We start from the raw sequence: 18,344 nt of genomic DNA, 5'->3' as shown, positions 1-18,344 counted from the left end.
AAATACTCGACCTCCGACAGACAGTTTACTCTGTCTGTAATGTATTTAGACAGCAATTGGCCTTAATAACCTTTATTGACTTCAGTGGGCCAGAGCCAAGAATCTAATTATTAAAGTGTATCAGTTTCATTGCAGTTTCATATTGCTCTGTATATATATAATTATATGAAGGTCACTTGGGACAATTTATCTCTATTTCTCTGTTTAATGTGTTTGTAAAACATTAATGTGAAGCGGTGCTCTGCATCTCATCACGGGTAGTTTTAGGGATTACATTTTTTTTCCCTGGCTTTTCTGGCTTGTTAAGCAGAGGCTCACCACGGCCCTTGGCGCCACGTTCCGGGCTTTTCAGTCTCCCTCCTGCATACGGTCCGCTTGCACAAGTGTGAACCAGACGGCCTGACCGTAAGTGTGACGCTAGCGGAAGATCACTCCTCTTAGTCTCATCACTGCTGTTCCTAAAAGCGTTCTGTGCACGGGGAGATAGAGGAGGTGAGGTAACTATTTCTTTTTGTGGCTCCGCTTCAGCTTGGAAACAGGATCCCATCTAGCTCCCCCGGTGGTCCAGTGTGATCCTGCAGGTAACTGTTGCAGCCAGACGCTTATTAGATGAGATGGATGCCATCCTCCTGTACATGAGATTACTCCAGGATTATTGCTGTCACTCATTTGGAGAGTAGCTCTACAGTGTAGGTGACTCTTCCCACATTAAAGAGCCTGTCCTGACTAGGAGAATGAACTGTAGGGAGGGGTTGGTGAGGGGGGGTTACAGAATCTGCTGGCTAAGGTATCACCAATTCTCTTTGAAGTGCTTCTTCAACAGGATAAGCAGAATTTTAGGAAGCAGCTGATAGTGCTCTGGGTAAATACTTAAACCCCTTTAGAGAATTTCACGTGCAGATACCGCCCTTCTGGAAGAAAAAAAAAGACCACTTATGTTTCCCAAAGCCACTACAGCCCCAAGCTTTGTACCTTAAGACAGAGATATTGAATGGAATTCTACCGAGGATACATCCTGTGACAATATCTACGGGAGCATCAGTGCCATGCCGCGGTGCAGATCGCCCTCTTTTTGCTCACCCTTCCAGCATCGCAGTCCAAATCTCTGCTGATCCTGGGAGTGTCAGTACAGCTCTCAGTGCTATAGAGAGATTCTCGCACCCACAGACCTGCTGGGGAACATGCCTCTATAAGGAACACTGCTTACACCAATTCAGTCCTCTCCATACCTCTCAGAATCGTGTAATTGAAATTACGTATGAGTTTACTGTACTATTACTAGTAATAATTCAATTGTACAATCTTTCTCACCATGTTCTAAAGGCACAAGCTGTAAATGTTTATAACAATGACAACAGCAATAATAATAATAATAATAGCATGGAAATAATTAATTATTCTGCTATGAGAATAAATAATCCACAGCCAATAGGAGTGTTTTTTGCTATGGTTCATGCTTGTAAGAGCTTGTAAGTGGTGAAATAGTGTGGTGAAATAGTATGTGAAAGGTACAACAACACACACATTTTATATATATATATATATATATATATATATATTTCTTTTTTTCTTAATTGTTACAAAGCAAAACACTCCATTCTTCCTGGGTTTAATTTCAAATACAGTATCACAGAGATACAAATGTAAGCCAACATCACATTTTGTAGGAGTCATGTTTGTGCTGCGTGTAATTGTTAAACTAGCGTACCCCTTTCTGGTCGTAGACGGTGGTGCCCCAATTTAATTGTTTGTCCGAGTGTGGTAGCATATGAAGTGCCGCGCTCTGATGCCAGCTGTCTCATTTACTTTGGAACAAACGAGCTTGGTACAGCGAATAATCTCTCATCTGCTTAGCGACTGTTTTATTCCTCGTATTTATTTATTTGCCCGAGTTTCCTCTTCCCTGCGATCAGCAAGATAAGTCTTCACAAGGGGAAGATAACATCCATTAAAGTGGCAAAAGGAATTACAAGCCAGGACAGATTAATCACCGCTCAGGCTAATCGCGTTCGACAGGGAGGGTGGCTTCGGTGCTGTGCCAGGCAGGGGTAAGCAGACTGCGAGGCGTTTGTTACTGACAACTCATTTCCTGTCCAACAGCACCCCTTTTTACTTCTGACAGGGGTCATTATCGCACTCTTACGCACACCGTTACCTCCCCGCTTCGCTCCCATGCTCCGTAGCTGTAGCCGCCTTCGTGTTTTTATGTGTCGGGACAAGCAGACGACCATATAGCGGAGTCCGCGGATAATCTCTAATCACTTAACGCCACGCCTTGATGGCAGGATTAGGGACCGTGTGGTGCATTTTCCCCAGATATGTGGGGAAAAGCTCCCCTAAAGCGAAGACGCGGTCGTCTTTTAATTTTCCCCGTGATATTATCTGCTTTCTTCCCGTTCACCTTCTGGCTGACGTGCAGTTAGACGAAGTGTGGAACAATGGGGACGTGATTGGGATCGACTGGCTGGAAATGGTTTGATTCACCTAAGAAATGGAACAGAAGGATGATACGTTATCGAAAAAGATGGAGATCGTTTCGGGAGGGGTGGGTGTTTCATTTTGGGTGGGGCAGATTTCAAAAATACTGTTGTTAATAGAGGGACGGGTGTGGCCATGAATTATGCCCTTTAATTTAAACGTAGTGGAAGCAAAAGGTCTCCCTGTTGGACAGCTGAGATGTGAGGAGGCGGGCCCTGTGTCACAGCCAATCACTTTCTTTCCCTGTAAACAAGCTGACTGATTTTATAATGAAGTAATATAATAAAATCATCTAAACACATTAACTAATGTACTCTTCTTAAAATGGAAAGTCATAGGAAGTACTCCACAAAGCAGGATTTCTTCATTACCCACATCCATCCATCCATTTTCTGTGACCGTTTGTTGTATATTCAGGGTTACAGGGGATCTGGAGCCTATCCCAGAGTCTACAGGCACAAGGCAGGGAACAACCCGAGATGGGGAGCCAACCCATTGCAGCATTAGTCAAATAATACTGGCCAAATTGAAGGATTGTCCAATAGGAATGTTACTTGTCTGTCTTGATATTTGACAGTTTTCAGATTTGGCTTAAGTTATCTAGCTAACTGGGAAACCCTGCTTTGTGGAATACCCACCTACTCTTTAAATCTTTGTTTATCAGTGAATAACTTATCTTCACTCCCTTCATTCTCTTGTGTCACAACTCACAAACTGCATTGCTTCTGCTGCTGGGGCTGGTCATATGCACCGTGGTTGAATGTGTTGCCATTCAGGCAAGACAGGCAGTACAGTAACAGGCCCAGTCAGCTGCAGAAGATGCCATACATGGATTTACTGGCCTACGTAGCTACGGCCATCTACAGTATATACGATAAGCAGCTACTGCATCCACATTGATCAAACTGTAGCGACAAGTATGAAAACCCACATAAACAGAAAAGTATGGATGCAGGGATTCAAAGTATTGATGCAAAGTGATGAAAAATAACATTGTGACTCAGTGATTAAGTGTAGCATTAGCGTAGCTCTAATTTTAATGAATGAACCGACGAGCCAGCTCTCTGTCCCTCTGCCTGCTGCTAGTGCAATAACACACAACCTGCGCAGAGCTCAGCGTGCCAAGATAAGGAGATCAGGGGATGGAGCGAGCCTCTAATCCCGATTCATAAAGCGTCAGAATGATGGCTTTCCGAGCCTAAAGTCATACTATCACCGTTATACAGCAGAGCTAAACTTGCATTGCGCAGACCCTGTACTTTGTGCGCCCATCTGTACATGTTTAAATTTGCTAAAATAATCCGAATGGAATGGGAGCTGCCCTGTCCCCCCGCCCTGCATGAAACCAGACGGCTTTGCGGCCGTTTCTGTGACAGCCTCCCCACCTGCTGCTTCAAACCGTCCGCTTTAATGGGCTGATATGCTGCCGCCTCCACGCAGTTTCATCCTGTTGACACCGGGCGGATTAATTGGGGGGTGGGATGCTGGTTTGCCTCCTACGACCCCCCCCCCCCCCCGAACCTGTAATGACCGTCCACCATCACCTAAAAGGCAAGGTCTATACTCTGCCAGGCTTAGTCCCTCCAGGGCTCTCACCTCCTGCACCTTACTTACGCAGGTTGGAGGTCTGTCTATTCTCAGTTGGACCACTGAGGGCAAAGGGTTGTTTGTGTTCTTACAGCATGCTTCACCTTTATTTGTTTCTGTCGGAGAATTTGTAATTGCTACCCACTGTAATCAAAAGAAATGTTTATTAAGAAAAGGTATTCTGGTGATGGGTATTATTGACACCCTTAACGGTTTTGTTTTATTTTGAACAAGCTGAGCCATGAATTTTTAAACTGCATTCTACTTATGCAGGAGCAATTAAAGCAGTGGATGGTCTTTAGACGAGCCCTCAGAGGCTTGGGAGGACATCTGGTGATCTCGTTCAGCCCGGGGTTTGTGTGCCGCTATTAACGGGACGTACATCCACCGGCCATTGTGCAACATGTCAGCGCAGAGGTTGTATTAGTGTCAAGTCTTTGCAGGGTTGTTTCATTGTGACCCCAACAGATTTTTCCTTTTTTTTCCACCAATCGAACAACAACAAAGGCGTCTCATTCTGCCACGGTTCATCTGAAGCAAGCATATGTTCAGCAAGGCGGGCAACAGTTGGCTGCGGGATGGACTATAGGCTTGGGAACAAAAGCCTATGCTTTCACTGGCATGGAGGACATTTTCAGGCCTGATCACTTGTTGGAATGGGTTTTGTCCGCCATCCTTTTCTGCGAGTGTCATTCTTTAGCCCATTCTCTCCTTTCAAGGCGTGTTTTCTAATGTTTTACACTTCATATACTCTGGCCTGTATGGCCTGCTTCAGTTCAGGGCTGACATAATTGATGACAGTCTGAATATGTTCTTAGTCCTCTCATGGGGGAAGTCTGGTCGAGATGGTAGCTTCTCAATCACCCGGAGATCACAAGTACCACGCTCATAACATCCCCATCTACATGACCCAGAGAGGAGCTGAAACTCAGCTACCGCCCCCAACCCCTGCCATTTGTTATAGTGCTTGAATGGCTTTAGTGATGTCAACAGCTGATGGGGTGGAAAGGGGAGAAGGCGAGCCCCTCCCATCGGGCTGCCGGTTAAGGCCTGCTACCCTTTCACCTTCCTTGGGATCTTGGCGTCCAGTTTCCAGTCATAATCCTCCAGCTCATTATGACTTTTACCGTTTTCATATTTCATGGGATAAGTGTTTCCACAGACTAATCGCTTTATTCTTCTTTTAAAACCTTTTGGTTGCTATGAATTGAATGAGAACATACTGAGCCACCCCAATAAAGTATTGATAGTTCATAGCAGGCCTGTACCCCCCCCCCCCCCCCCCAAAAAAAACGAAAGCGGTCAGACTGAATCGTGATCTTTCCGTGTGCTCTGCTGTTTGTATCCATTGAAGTCAGGTTGTAAGCCATACACACACACACACACACACATACGTGCATCACCTGGTACATAAACTGTGATGAAAATATATCGTGTGAGTTGAGTTGTAGTATGAAAGTTTAACATGAAAGAAAATAGATTGCAGTATTATGATTTTACTAGCTGGTCCATTACATTTTTCCTACAATGGACAGACTTTTAGATAAATTGATAAAATAAATTGTTCTGTTTGATTGTATTACGTGACTTTGCCAGTTAGAAATGGAAGAACTGATAAGAAGTGATGGTGGAGCCTCACATGTTAGTGAAGCTTCAAGACCGTCACCAAATGACGTACTTGGTTAAGGTGCCTGTGTTTGGAGACATGTCTGTTTATTGATCGTTTGCTTCTAATGAGCTGAAATAAAAATTACCAGAGGACATAGTTCACTTTATTAACTAGCAAAATACCGTATTAATACTTACCGTATTAAGTGCTTATATGGTTATGCTTTTGGTATTGCCATCTGTCCACTTCTGCCAAGATCACAATGCACATAGTATGCCTATATATTTTTGAATATTCAAAGAATGAGAAAATAATGTCACCTTCCTGAGGGACAGACAAACTGAAGGCCCAACACTTATTTTTTCAATAGAAACTTGTAGCTATGAAGGGTTATTCCCTGCCAGTTCCGGGTGTCTGATTGGGATAATTATGTCTTAATTATGGTTCCCAGACATAGATAGAAATAACCAAACTAAGCCTAAAGTTTAAGATGAGAAAGTACTTACTTCTAAAGCTTTTCATATTCTGTCAACTTTATTTTCATTTTTATAATATAAAAATGGCTTGCAAAGAAAATAATAATATAAATACATATAAAATAATATCTTTTGTATCTTAAATTAAAATATTTAATGTTAAATGTAAGCTTATGAAACACCTTCAGATAACTCGTCAAATGGGGCGAGAATGGTCTCTGTGATGTTATGAAAATGCTAGATGGGTTCTGAGTAATTCTGGTTTCATGAACAGCCCTAACATCTCCTCTTGTAGTAAAGGTGTCCGTTGGTGGCTTGCTCACTTGTGCAGTGAACCAGTAAGGTGAGATGAATATGGATTATTTACCTCGAGGGCCTGTTGTGCTGATGTGCACATAAAAGCACCATTTTCAGGTGAAATATGTAAGCGGTATTTACCATCCTACTTGGGTAAAAAAAAAAAAAAAACTGAACAACATTTTGTCTCATTTGGATTAGATCTTCCCCCCTCCTCCCTCATTCAAAGAAGCGTGAAGGATCCTGGAAAAGCACATTTAGCAAAGTTTGGACGTAGGAAATGTGTGAGCAGGAGAGAGATTCGCCTCAGGCAACTCTAGAGCCTGGAATGAGGAGCTAAAATGTTTGAACTGGACGGGTCTTTCAACACTAGTGTCTGGGATTCCTCTATCACGCCAGGCTGTGTTTGTGTTTATTTACTCCCAGTGCCCTTTATAAGAGAAACTATCGGTGCATTTCCCAGTATAAATATACATGGGCACTGCTTTAAAGAGCCCTGTTTCATACCTGCCCTCGCTCTCACCCTCTGCTACACCGAGGTCATGGGGATGCCTCCTGTTGCTTTCAGGAAACTGACGATAGCGACTGTCGTCTGTCCATAAACACAGCGTCCCTATGAGGGCCGGTGATAACAGAGGGTCAAGATAAGGCAGCGGGGCTCCAGTCAGGGCCGGGCACGCCAGGCCAGCATGGCGCCCAATTGCCGTAGCTCACTAAGCCTCAAAAAGGCTTCAGGAGCACCAGAGGGCTTCATGAAATTGACTCATTCAGCACCCAGGCTGAAACACAGCACAACAAACACTAGGAGCCAGTCATCAAGAGACACACACACACACAAGGTCTCTTGAGGCCACCTGAACCATGTTTGCTAAGTCTTACAAGTAAGGTGAGTGGAGTTGAAGAGGTTATTGGGGCAAGCTTTCTGACTTTAGACGTTTCAGGCTCTCCACGTGTCATGTACTCCCTGTTAAACCTTTGACCTGAACCCCAATCCCCTATATTTTAGATACGACAGTTAAAGAAATATCTTGGCTTTCAGTTACTTCTGATTCCATCTCTCAGTCATTCTTAGCCACACCTTAGAATGAAAGCTTCCAACATGCCTTTTTTGTAATGGTCGAACAAACCATTAATGAATTAAGGCAAAGAATTAGAAGGGAAATTGAATGTGCCTTTTGCAGAACTCTGCAGAAAGATGCTTGACTAGACTGCAGCCAGTAGTGCAGAGCAGGATTTGGCTGCTTATACCGGTTCACGGAAGAACTGTTAGTTCTGGTTCCACCTGCAGGAGAACTCCATGAACACAATGGAATATAAAGTTATTAAAGCCCAAGTGTCCAACCCAGAAAAAGTCTCCTTGGTTGACTGGTCATGAAGCTCACTGAAATAACTAGTAACAATACTGAACAGCCTCAAACCAGCAGACTCAAGAGACTCTGGGCATGCTTCAGCTGTAAAATAGGAAATATGCATCTTTCTTTGCAAGAAATATCAGCAGAGACTGAATCTGAAAAAATCAGGCCCCCACAAGGACAGGCTTGGCGGTCACTGTCAAACATTAAATGTGGGAAAAGGGGTGTCCATCCTCAGACTGTGTCAATAAAACAAATAAATCTCTCCATCAGTGTCAGATCCCGAGGGAGTAGCTGTCCATCTAGAGCAGAGACACTGTCCCACCATTCAGCACCTGCTCGTCAGAAACAGAAACAGAAACAGCGACACCAAAAACTGACAGATGCTGCAGGAATGTGGGTGGCGTGTGGTTAGGCCTCAGTGCCTGTAATCGGAAGGCCTCTGGTTTGAATCTCATCCTTGGCAGAATCGTGAAATCTCCTATGGGCCCTTGTGGAATGTCCTTAACTCCACACCCCCCCCCCCCAAGTGCTCCAGATAAAAAGACTGACTCTGTACTCGAACCCCAAGCTTCACTCTCAGCCCTGTGTGTCTGTCCGCCTCAAAGGAGAGCATGTTGGCAAACGTGAAAGGCATTCCAATGTACCTCGACTTGTGAAAATGACAAATAAAGCATTGTTTCATTTCAGCAATATATGTCAATACCTTCATGCATATTACGTAAGAATGTTTTTATCAGTCCCTTTTTAATTTTTCGGTTGTGTGTTTTAGTTGTAGAAAGCCGTGCACACAAATTCTGATTCTCTTATCAGCACTTTTGTCAGATCTTTAAAGCTCACTGAAGCTTGCGTTGAATTGAACTATTACTAAGTCAATAAACATCCCTCAGTATGGTTATACTGTTATTAGCAGTGTTGCTGTTCTCCTGAAAAACTGCAGTGCGATGCAGGTCACTGCATCCAGGCCGCATCCTTTCTCCCTATCAGAGGCTTCTCATCAAGCCCTCTGACAGTCTGTCTCGTCTCAGCGTGCTGGAGACTCACTAAGAGTAATTATGATTGAGTGTCACTTTATGTGCCTTCGGGAAGTAGAGCGTCAGGCGTGTTCTTACAAGAACATGAAAGGCAGCTGTGTTGTCTGGGAACCTGCGGAGTACAATAAAAGAAATGAGAGTGATTCACTGCTGCATTCACCCATCAGGTATTGAATGTCAGGGAACAGGTCCATCACTGTGCCCCCGATGGGCAGTTTGGAGTGACAGCCTGTTTAATGACAAAGGAAGATGAATCTTTTCATCCACTTTGAGTAAAAATGGTTTGGTTATGACATTCTCACTAAATACCCCTTACATTTTTATGTAAACAAAGTATTAAGTTGTGGCTCGGTTAAACTTTAGGTTAGTACTCCATCCATGACACTTTTTATACTCCAGCTCTTGAAAGAAGCATCAAACATTTAAGCTTTTAAAGACAATTTGTATACAGTCACAGCTGTTGCCAAGCAGGGATGCAGACCTTGTCAAGCTGCATTCACTCAGATCAGGCCTGAAACAAACCCACATGATGTGTGATGATTCCGATTCCCTTACAGACACAGCTGACGCTGGCTGTAGCAGAGGATGACAGCTGTGAGGAGCAACGGAGGAAGGAGGTAGCTGAGGCCCTGCTGCCGGCCCTCACGGAGCGCCAGCAGCACAGACTCACCTGGAAGGAGCGGTAAGCAGCAAAGGATTCTGGGATTTCTCAGTAGTTTTGGAAGGAGCAGAATATGAATGCATGCATCATTAGAAAGTGATGTTTAGGTTTTTGTAGGTGAATGGTACACACGTTGCTTGCCGTTGATAGCTTCATTGCGATGTCCAGTATGCCAGTCTTGGGAAATTGGTAGCAATCACTATGAAATATTGACCCCATATGGTTCTTGGTCATTTCCTTCCTGATGGATAACGTCCTGACAGATTGAGCCTCCGTCGGCTCAGATAAATTTCCCTCCGTGAAGTTTGGATATTTTAGCGCCATCAGCTCCGCTCTGCCCTCTTTCCCGCTGCCGTGGCTCCTCGACACATGCTCTGTTTCTAAATGTTTCTCTGGAGTAATTAGAGAGACTCTAACCTTCAATGAGACCCTCTTACAAATGGGTTTGACCTTTGTGCTCCATGGACAGCTTAATCGAGCTTCGGAGCCAGTTGTTAAGTGCGCCGCGTCTCGCTGAGGCTAAAATCCAGGCCTATGTGGCAGACATGACCCAGACCCTGCAGAGGGTCTAAACCTCTGAGGGTAGGGGAGGGGGGAGTATTGAGATGCTGGATTCTGAAGAACCCTCCCGCCCCCACCCATCCACTCTCCGCTTGATGCTTCACAGAGATCCATCAAACACATTGAGCTATTTCTTGTAAACAGACCATTGTCATAAGGCAGGGGCAGGGACTGGGGGCGACAGGTGCTGAAAGCTGCAGACCATCCCAGCCCAAGCAGAAAAGACCACCGTCACGGAAAGGAGCCTTCACAGGACAGGGAGAAATTAGTTGTCGTCAAGCACCATTATCGTCGTCAGCAGAAGAATGATGATTAGACTGCAAGAGGGTGAAGCACAGACATGTAGATAATGTGTTTGAACTCCGATTGCTCTTTAAGATGATCCGGCCGTTAATGTGTGCGTCTGTTTATGAGTTGCCTGTCCAGTTCATGTTAACAGAAAATACGTAACACAGAGACTGAGTAGAAGCACATGGAGCTGAGTCATGTAACGGTAAAGTGTTTAGAACATAACCGTATTTGTCAAATATACAAGGTCACAATAAGCCATTTCACTTAAATAAGCCGTTATTTATTGGATCATCCGTTCTTGAACTGAAATGACAGAAGACATTTAGAATGTCTTTGCTTTAAGTTTATGAAAGATGATGGTTTGGTTTTTGTTTATTGTATTACATCATGCATTTTCACCTTGGATTCTTGCGTACCAGTAACTGCGGGTCTGTATATCGTATGTAAGCCTCCCCTGCATCTTGCATGTCGACTCTCGTAAGAGTCAAAACCAGCAGCCTAAGGAGCGCAGGCAGGCTGATCCTGCATCCTCCCTGTGACCCCTCTCCAAACCCCCCCTGGCTGTGTGCCCCCTACGTTCCACCCTCACTCACTCTTGCTCATTCATTATGGTTCTTGCGCTTCTTTTCTAATTGCGTGTTTACCTTGCACTCAACCCAGCCCCGAACTGCGATTTACAGGCACCCTAACCGCTGTTCCCCGTAGATAAATCTCCGCCACTCCTGCCTCCTCGCAGGATAATTTGCATCCCTGTCTGAGTGATTTAACACTCTGTGACACGTTGGTGCAGTAGGTAGCAATATTTAAAGGGACGGTCACCTTTTCTTTCTTTGAGCCATCCTCCCACCCCTCCACGCCGGGTGTCTTTCGTGCTGAAATAATTTTAAATATGCCATGTTTAGCTATTTGTAGCTCTTTTGGATTTAAACTTTGAGAAGAGGTTGCCCAGGGCAAATGGTATCTCTGTTAAAAGTTTATCTGCATTTAGAGCGGCCCAATCCACTGTAAAGCCGGGCTTTCCGATCGCAGTACACTTGGACACTTCAAAGCTCACCTCTACATGGCCCTGCTATGCTGTAGAGAGAGCAAAGGTCAAGCATTGACCAATGAGATGCCTGCATTAACACGGCCAGTGCACAAGAACTAAGGGACACAGCTGTGGGTGTTGTACTGAGTGTGCAAACTGCTGTAAGGTCATTATATGGCAATGAAAATGAACACCAAACTACATGGAGTTTTATGGCTGGGCATGGCTATGGAGGGGAGGCACAGGAAGGTGCAGTCTGCCGGGTTTGACAAATGGACTGTGGAGGTGCCCATCTGGCCCTGTCCTTTACACATTTCTGTCATTCATCCCATCTCTTCCATTGTTGATCGTTCTTGTTGTTCTGGTGGTAGCAGGCAGGGATATGTAATTGAAAGAGGAAATGGCCTCCTCATCTATGTGAGTGGTACCTTTCTGAGTGTGTATTTTAAGATCTCATTTATCAGATAAATATCCTATCTATCTATCTATCTATCTATCTAATCTGACTGTCTGTCTATCTCTCTGCCTGGCTGTATTTTTTTTTAATCTATCTATCTATCTATCTATCTATCTATCTATCTATCTATCTATCTATCTATCTATCTATCTGCCTGCCTACCTTCGTGTCCATCCATCCAACTTTCCATCCACCTACCTGTCTGCGTGGCTGCCTGTCTGTCTGTCTGTCTGTCTTTGTAGTCTATGTAATAATAAAGATACCGTTCTGGCCCATGAATGCAGCACGATCATCATCAGCTTGCTCTGTTTATGACGCTGATAGGCTCATGCCAGCTCGGCCCCTCCCCCAGTGGCCCTATGCCAGGGAGCAGATGCTCTCCCAGCTCTCCTGACCTCCGACCTGCCCGCTGTTCCAGAGCCACCACATTTCTTTTTGTTGCCTGTGATTGTTTCCCCTCGTGTCCCCTGGACTGGGCCAGAGTCCCTAGAATAACGAGCAGCGGGGTCATTAAACACAGGGATCGATGGGAGCGGCGCTCAAGGCGACCGCTTTGTGGCGGTGGGCCGCTGATTTAGCACGTCGCTTAATGGAGCCGCCCCTTGCCGCTGAGCGTGCTTCAGTGTCTTTGTGGGCTTTGCTGTTTCTGTTGGGACTACCTTTGGGAACACCCCCCCGAGCGCACTGGCTCCTGACAGATGTTGTAGGGTCAGCTCTGCAAAACAGGCACCATTTTTCCTATTGAAAGCACCAAAGATTTAGCTGGTTATTAATTTCGCACATGTATTTGTGGATCACTGGGAAGCCCCCACCAAGCACTGAATGCATGAAGTTTGGGGGTGTGTGTATTTTTGCATATTTTACACCAAACAGATAACATGGCCATTCTGTGTGTGACACCAGCCACCACCACCATGACCACTAAGGGGCCCAAGCACGGCATCCCCACCGGTAACGGGAAAGTGGAAGACGGTTACGTCTATTTTGTCGGCAACAAGCCCAAGCTTGATGCAACTTGTTCAGGAACTGGCAGCACGGATGGATGGGATTTACATCCTGCCACTCATCTCTAGTAGTATCCCAAGCTATGGACTCTCAGATTCTGCCATGTCACACGGCGCTAATCTGTTTATCAGTCACAAGAAAACAAAATTGTCTGAAACCAAAACCTGCCTCTCTCTGGTTATCTACGAAAACCGTGTCTCAAGAGTTTACTGTCAGTGGAAGAATGTGAGGGAGTACATTTGCACCAGATCGTACTTGTTTGTTAATTTAATTAGCAGCGGTGTTTTCCAGAGTAAGAACACTGAGAATAAAGACCGGGCAGTTCTCCGTGATGTAGTCCCTCAAGGGGATAGTTTAATCAATCTCACCTGCCAGATGTTGCAACACACTTAAGATTACAGTTGTATTTCTCATGTAATTCCTCTGGTGACATTTGTATTTCCCAGCTAATGTCTCAGGTAAAAGTTTTTCTTGGCATTGTTCTGACTTTCTGTGTGCAGTGCCCGGGATTTGCACCTGCATCTGGATGACAGGCCGGTTCATATTTTTATCTTTGGAAAAACAAACATGAGTAAAACATCACTGAACTATGAAGTAATAAGAAAAGCTTAAAACTTGCATCACAAGCATGTTCATGACCTGCATTTGATTTTGCAGGTCATGAAGTAAGAAGGTTAGAAGGGAAAAAAACAGAAAGGAAACTATGAGCTTCTCTGCATTTAACCAGATTAAAACATGGTTGCAACAGAGGAGGGGGTGGCATTTTATAAGAGTAGTGGCTCTCAGGCAGGTAGATTCATCCAAAAAGAGGATCCCATGCTTTATGAATTCACATGATATTTAGACTTAAATATATGATTTTCTTATGAAACACGCCCTAGGCTCTTTGTTAAGTTTCACTCCTTATTTAATCACTTTCCTTATTTAACCATGTCTCTTCATAAGCAGCCACTTTTCCATAGCATAACCCTACAGCATCACTGCTGTCTGTCAAAAGGCAGGATAGGCAGGATCTTTGAGCATTGGCATTGATTCATTTTGTTTTCTGAGCCTAAGTGCGGTGTATTTTAATGAAAGGTTTTGAAATTAAGTTATCCCTCCGGTCTGAAGGCCTGTCTTTGATTCCTGACGAGGTGAGATTACCTTGCGCAGCGTGGAACGTTCCGCATTGGGCTTGGGATGCCAGACGTTCAGCACAGCCTTAGCCTGTCTTCCACACTCGCAGGACCTCTGTGAGGCCTCCCCATCGCTAAATGTTCCCTCCTGGCATCACGAGACTCAGGGGTGTTTTCATCAAATTTGGTCTTTGATTTCCCCCTGTGTATGATTGCATTCCCAGTACAGGAGATATTTGAGGTTTCATCAGTTGAATAAATCCAGCAGCTCAGTGATCACCTCTTTAGCAGTAGTAAACTTGTGAATCAACTGATCCATGCACTGAAACTTTCACGAGTGCTTGCTCTCTTCCTCAGCTCAGTGACTCTGGCATTTTAAAATCACACCCGAGTTGGTGAGAGAAGCCTTCAGCTGCCAGATTAGCTCTGATGAGGTATTTGTTTCATTTTTGTGGTGATTGTCTACTTGTGGGTATTTAAGCAAGTCAAAGGTTCACAGACCTTCTCTGTTTAATCATCAAGATAAGAATTCTTAAGTTCTGATGAGGTGGTATGTGTTTCCAACCATTTCTAACTTATGTGCTGGTAAATTAATCTTGCAGTTTCTGGTGGACTTTCTGGTTCACTGCATTCTCTCCTCACAGAAAGTTCTCTCCAGTTCCTGACTGGAAAGGGGAAAAAATATCCACTTTTCACGTGAGTTCGTTTTTATCGCCTACAGAAACCTAATGAAAACTGTACTTTCGTAATCCACATTTATTCTTAGTAAAAGTGGACTGTGGCGATGCACAGTACAGCTAATGCAATCGAAATTCCTCAGACGTTAGACAGCACATGTTGCATGGGCAGCAGGCTATTGACTGCTGTTTTCTTGTGCTCAGTTTCAACTGAGCCCGGGTGAAGGACACTTTTAGCACACTGAAGGACAGGCTGGTGGGGGGGGTCATGGAAAGGCCGCAGTCGCTAGCATTTTTTTTTCCCCGGCAGACTCTTCGTATGACTCTTGGGCCCGTCGTGCTCAATTCGGTGAAACCTGCCTACTAATGGGGTAGCTTTTCACTTCCGTGACTTGACGTGACTTGTATCCCGTGTACCTTTCTTAACGCCGACCTGTCACGTCTACGACACCCCTGTGCCTTGAAGCGTGCTTCCTGTTGTAGGTTGACGCAGATCACGTGTTTAGAGCAACCTTGTGTATGAAGAAAAGTCAGTTTTAATTTTTCATGAAGAGGACGGCGATGTGAGAAAATAAGATGCGTTCTGCAGCTAATTGGTATCTTGTGAGGAATGTGGTGGAGCAGGGAGGGTTATGGAGGGTCTAAAATGTTAACGGTTAGTGGGATTTCTAAGAATGGCCGTTTTCTCAGCACCGTAACAGTGCAAGTCATCGGAAGAGGCAGCCTGGGGAGCGACCCTTGATGAGTGAGGGAGCAGGTCATCGTGGGCATCCGGGTCCGAGAGGGCAGGCCGGCGGGCCCACGTGACGTCTCCGTCTCTGAGGCCCCTCAGCCCCCACGCCTCCCTCCAGCTCCGGCAGCAGCTGGCACAGCAGTCCCGCATGCCGGCCGCTCAGCCCAGGTGCATTCTGAGTCTCACGCTTGTCTTCTCCTTCGAAGCCCTTTATGGCGCTTCAGCTTTGGGGCAGAGGGGCTGCAGGTCAGGGGGAGAAGGGGGGATATTTGTAATTAACACTCAGAAGCCTTGACTTCAGCAAACTGACACGTGCGGTAATGATATTGTTAGCTCCTCTTAATATGCCCGCATCACCATCAATTACGCCATGTGTTCCCATCTCGTTGGCAGTAGCCCTTCCACTATTGTTAATTATAATCTACAAGACTTATCCAGTTAATTTTATGGCAAGCATATTGTCTCTTCAAGGCCCCTGAGCAGGTCATAAATTATCCTGAAGGTGAAACGTAACTTGGGGGAAATAGTTATGAAAATTTCATCCATCTCGCTTTGGAGCCGCAGCTGCTGCTGTCAGCGTACGCGTTGTGAAGGAATTACAGGCGGGTCAGGCCTGGGGGGCCGGGCGGGCCCTGTCACCGCGCAGGACGGCCCTCCTGGCCCTGTCAACCCCCCCCGCCGCCTTTCGCTGCGCTTCCCCGTGCCTCCTGCGGGAGTCCAGCCGCCACACGGACGGTCCCCAAGCTGTCTCAGTTCATTACTTAGCTTAAACTTGGTCAAGGAAGGCAGGTGGTGAGTTCTTTTGTCTTCCTTTACTGTCATCAGCAGAGAGCACATCTCGGTACCTGCGCTTGTGTGTGTGCGTGCGTGTCTGCCTGTGCGGGCGTGTGTGTCTGCCTGTGCGGGCGTGTGTGTGCGTGCGTGTCTGCCTGTGCGGGCGTGTGTGTGCGTCTGTCATCAGAAGGCTGAGGATGTCTCGATCTGAATGCTGCTCTGTAAACAGGCAGAGATGGAAACAATCACTCGCGGTAAGAACTGGGACTGCTTCTGGACTCATTTTAGCACCTGTGCTAATCTGGGAGGCTTCTGATTGGGCGCTCCATGCAGGCTACTGGTTACGTAAAGGCACCCTCTGGTGGGTCTGTCTCTGAGTCAGTTTACTGGCTCCGCAGAATTCAGCAGCGTAAATTCTCAGGCGCTACATGACCGTAATGGAGGGGTCTAAGGTGCCTCACAAGACAGCCAGACATCAGTGTTTAGACGGTCTACAAGCCACCCTTGAGCTGGATCGTGCTGTTAGGACCGATGATGCCTTCTGAAGTTAGGATTGCCTTACAGTAGTAGATTATTAGGAACGCTAATTCAAGCAGCGCTTTGAGATGTGGAATAAGTGGCTTGGAGGTTGCGGTTCGAGCAGTAGAGCATATGAATCCCCCTGTGTTTCTCTATGCGGTTGGTGGGGGGAAAAGAGGCCCGTGCCCTCCCCAACAGCTTCATTAGTATCAGTAATTTATGGACAGGCCACAAATGGCTTGCTGCTCCAGGATGAATGCTCTGTTGGTGTGGACATGTGGGGAATGTGAAGGCCTGGTGTTAAGACCCCAATTTCCTGACACTGTTCATTTTTCATCCCCTAAGCCCTCCTCATGCCCCCCACTTTGTGAGGTCTGCTTAGGAGGGGTGGGGGGGGGGGTCAGCAGGCACAGGTGCTGCACACACCCCCATCCCCAGCTTCATCGCCCAGCTGCGCTCTTGCTGCAATACCTGAACTTTGTATTTTTGTTTTTGTTTTTTTGGCCCCGGGGATGACGTGCAGCATGACTCCAAGTGGAACAATACCCGCACCTCTCTGTGTATAATCAATCCATCAATCAGCTGCTTAATTGGCCACGGTCAATTGTCCAATTAATCGGCTCCTGATCAATCCAGAAATGAGTCTATTGGTCATGCTGTGCTTGAAGCCTGCCTGAGGCCCCGTGCTGCTGGCCCCGGATCCAGCAGCTGGTCCACCGTGGGGAGGAAAGAGTAAACAGACTGTCTGCTCCCTCCCTCCCTCCCTCTCTCTCTCTCTCTCTCTCTCCCTCATTCCTTCCTTATAAGCACCTCAGTCTTGGGTCCCTTTATTTTTTTAACTCATAAAACTGATGTTGTTCTTTATGTGAAGGTTGTAAAAATTAGGTTTTTCTCTAATTTTTTTGTGGCTATTTTCTTCATATCTGCTTATTCATAACCAGCAGAAGCACTGAAGCATTGTGTTTGTTAGCGGACCCATTAGCTTAATGAAATTCGAATGCATAGTTTCTGAAATCTGTGCATATCACTTGCTCTTGTGTGTAGAAACATCAGCATAACACTGCCGATCAGAGTGTAAAGTTGCACGGCTAGGTAACACAACAGTATAAATGGCGTCGCCCCGAGTTTAAGCGCGGGGCCTCTGTGTGACGTGAGCTCGGGCGTTCAGAGATTTGACTTTGCCGAAAGTGAGAGAGTGAGATGCTCTTTATGTAACAGACGCCCCCGACTCCCCAATGGCACCGAACGTGGGACAGACAACTGGAGGGTGACCTTTCCTGTCTGGGTCCCTGGTCTTAGCGAAAGCTGTCGTCTCTGCAGACGGGCCGGGCCTGGCATCTCTGACAGACGTGTAAACAGATGCAGCCATGGTCGGTAATGACAGGTGATTATAAGCGGCACGGGTGCCAAGGTAATTAAAGCCTCCGCTGACAGTAACATTTGGTGCTGTGCTATTCCAGCATTAGAATAATTGTTGCAGCACATTTTCACCTGCTAGGCTGAGGCTCTGAACATCATTAATTTTGCACAGGAACATGCCGTCTGGAGAGGTAAGCTGGCATCGGTGGTGCTTTTATTGTAACGAGCTGGCTATCCAAGGTAGGGACGCCTCTGTCCAGGCCCTGCCCGACAAGAAAACGGACCCAGGAACAGCATCGGCATACAGGCGCTGAGAGGGGAATAAATTGGCG

At 45.9% G+C, this 18,344-nt stretch overlaps 1 protein-coding gene across 3 annotated transcripts in view; it reads left to right on the top strand.

Moving 5' to 3' along the window:
- The window catches only part of fto (FTO alpha-ketoglutarate dependent dioxygenase), a 90,365-nt gene that overhangs the window by 31,143 nt on the left and 40,878 nt on the right, over positions 1-18,344 (top strand). For all 3 annotated transcript variants that reach the window (XM_023792788.2, XM_072698116.1, XM_023792787.2), the window contains exon 8: positions 9,391-9,515. In XM_023792788.2, coding sequence (XP_023648556.2) covers positions 9,391-9,515 — 125 coding nt within the window. The remainder of the gene's footprint in view (positions 1-9,390; positions 9,516-18,344) is intronic.

The sequence above is a fragment of the Paramormyrops kingsleyae genome, chromosome 13 (genome assembly GCF_048594095.1).
Source record: "Paramormyrops kingsleyae isolate MSU_618 chromosome 13, PKINGS_0.4, whole genome shotgun sequence".
NCBI lineage: Eukaryota > Metazoa > Chordata > Actinopteri > Osteoglossiformes > Mormyridae > Paramormyrops > Paramormyrops kingsleyae.
Note: the sequence above shows the minus strand (reverse complement) of the source record. Positions and strands in the feature narration are given on the sequence as shown.